Source organism: Phalaenopsis equestris, unplaced genomic scaffold, assembly GCF_001263595.1.
Source record: "Phalaenopsis equestris unplaced genomic scaffold, ASM126359v1 Scaffold000002, whole genome shotgun sequence".
NCBI classification, from domain to species: Eukaryota; Viridiplantae; Streptophyta; class Magnoliopsida; order Asparagales; family Orchidaceae; genus Phalaenopsis; species Phalaenopsis equestris.
The window spans coordinates 79751676-79754602 of NW_018164444.1; the positions used below are offsets into that span (position 1 = coordinate 79751676).

At 33.8% G+C, this 2927-nt stretch overlaps 1 protein-coding gene across 1 annotated transcript in view; it reads left to right on the top strand.

Annotated features, from left to right (window-relative positions):
- LOC110020393 overlaps window positions 1-2164 on the top strand; it is a 29416-nt gene extending 27252 nt beyond the window's left edge. The window contains exon 7 of the mRNA XM_020718484.1: window positions 1811-2164. Coding sequence (XP_020574143.1) covers window positions 1811-2011 — 201 coding nt within the window. The 3' untranslated portion in view covers window positions 2012-2164. The remainder of the gene's footprint in view (window positions 1-1810) is intronic.
- Window positions 2165-2927: the final 763 nt, after the last annotated feature.

Below are 2927 nucleotides of genomic sequence, written 5' to 3' on the forward strand. Positions count from 1 at the left end.
AGAAAGCACGGGCAGGCCTCGCGAACGGGAAGAAAGAGAGCCGTGCGATCGAGCGAACCGTGGGATTTAGGGATTTAGGTTTAGAAAAAAAAACAAAATTATATATATATAAAATTTCATGTGATTTATCCATGTACGGCGCCCTAGCAAAAATGGGTGTCCTCTCTAGGTAATTTCAGCATTCCAGACGCACCGGTGTTGTCTGTTTTGCCGTCAGAGGTCGTTTTGACGAATTCATCGATTTGTGTCAATTTTCTCGTGTCGAAAATATGGCAATATAGATGTCCTTTCCTACCAAAATTGGTATCCCGGACGCGTTGGCGCAGTCCAATTTGTCGTCGGAGATCGTCCGGAGAAGTTCGCATTTTGACCCCTCCTCTGGGCTTAATTGAAGTCCGATTTCGTGCAATTTTGTGAACTTTATGTATTTGGTGTGTGTATGTAACGAAAAAGTCCTGACGATGTTTTCCTAAGGCTTGAAGTCCTATTAGGAACTTTTCCCTTGAGCCTTCGCAAAATAACCCATAACCACTCGTTCATAAGACGATGGTCTTGTGCCAAAGATGTTAGACATCAAAGTAAAATAAGAATTGGCTAGAATTTTCTAAAAGTGTGGGTATCAATTCTAATTTTCTAAGACGGTCAATAAGAAATCCTAGAACTAGATCCTAGGCTCTAAGGAGGAGAAGAGATGACCTCACAAAAATGAGGTCAACAAGAACAAAGAACTAGATTGCTTGAAAACCAAAATGAATTTCAAGAATGAAAGTTAGGGCTAAAAAACTGGATGTAAATCTTCAATAAGTGTTTAGGGCACCAAAACTATAGAGTATATTGGTGATACCATAAAAGAAGGATTAGTGTCCTTCCAAAGGAAATCCACCACCGTATGGTGCACACAACATTGCCTTAAATTTAAAACAAGAAGTTATCGCGTGCATCGTAGAATCAACTCTTAAATGTGTACTTTAAAACGGGACTACTCAAATATCAATATCTGACTTTCTCACAACAAGATGAATAAACAGAAGTGTTCAATGCTAGAAAAGAAGATTTCATTACCTGACTTTCATAGAACATAATGAGCATAAACCATAAGAGCTGAGGCAATGTAATGGTTTTGGATTGCTTATTAGTTATTATTTAGAAGAAGAATTCACACTTATTCTCTTCTGTATAAGCAATTGCTTAAACGACCTGATTCATTTCTGTTTGGTATATAAAGATATTTGACCTTCTTATTTGTTGCTCAACTTTTCCAAGAATAGTTTTAGTTTATATGCATAAACATTCTTTATGATTTCATTTGTGGAGCAACTCATTTTTCTTGAAAAAAGTGTTAAAATGATTCCTTACTTTTTGTACGAGGTCATTTTTTGTCTGAGTCTATAAAATTGTTAAATTAGTCGTCGTTTTTTGTCTGAGTCTATAAAATTGTTAGATTAGTCTACAGACTATTTTAAATAAGAGTTGTAATAGCCCACAAGATTTTTTAAAGAGTGATTTATTTCAACCCATATTGAAAAGTATGAGGACTTAAAATAATCTCTTGTAAATAGTTAAGGGACCATTTTGATATTTCTTTGCTTTCATTTTTCATTGCGAGAGCGGATGCACTTAAGACTAGATTTGCCATTTATATACAAAGATTATACATTTTTCATTGCGAGAGCGGATGCACTTAAGACTAGATTTGCCATTTATATACAAATATTATAGCAGCCAGCATAGTCAATACTCAACTTTTATTTTTCTATTTTTATTCCTGAAAATGTAAAAATAGTACTAATCTAATGCACCTTAATTATAGCATCGACACATCATTTTTTTTAAGAAAATGAATAACAATTGCTCCATGTCACCATGTAAGGTTCATAGCTATGTGAAAATCTTTCCTGGGGTTGCACACGGATGGACGGTGCGCTATGATGTTGCTGATGAAGCGGCTGTGAAGAAGGCTGAAGAATCTCATAAGGAAATGATTGATTGGTTTATTAAGCATCTTAATTAAATATGCCTTTGGCTCAAATAAATCTATCTAATAATATCTACTAATGTAGAACTTTTTGTGAAATTGCTATGAATCATTTGTAAAATGTTATCCTATTTGTACCCTTAAGTTTGATATATTTTGTTAGCTAAGGAGTCATTTGGGTCGTATTTATATTATTTTTTATTTATATTTTGATTTGTGACACCGAGCGGTTACGAGTGCTTTTGATTGCTAGCCGCGTTTCATGTTTTTTTCCTTAAAGAGACTATTCTTATGTATTTACATAACTAACAATCTACCATTTATATTAAAATGAATACCACCATGCCATAAATATCATCATCGTCATCTTTTTAAAAGTGAAATATGTGCATAAGTTTATGACAACAAAGTGTCAATAGAAATCAAACTTTGGGAGTTAGATACTTAAATACATAAAAATTGTGGTATTTATGTAAATTTCCCTTTTTTTATTAGTTTTTCAGATCTAGAAATGTCTGGTTCAAGCTTTGACTAATCTCAAACTTTGCTATGGATGCAGCTAAATTAATCTGGTATTTTATGTGAGCCAACATCAATTTGATATTTTTTCTTTTTTAAATAGTGTCATCCAGACACCTATAGGCCTAATATATACGTGCATATAAATATAAATATGCTTGAATGTGTACATTATATGTATATTCATGTTTGATATGAAAACATAGCAAGTGAGTACAAGAACTGAAATGCATCATAAAACTAGAAGCATAAAAATATTAACAAAATGCAAAATGTACAACGAAATGAAGACAGAACAGTAGAAGTCACTCAGCATCATCTTCTTCCTTGCCCTCGTCGTCTTCTTCCTCTTACAATTGGTTGTGCTGGGGCAGTATGATAGTGATGCTCAGGAGCAATTGGAAATTATGTAGCTTTTGGACCATTGTTCAGC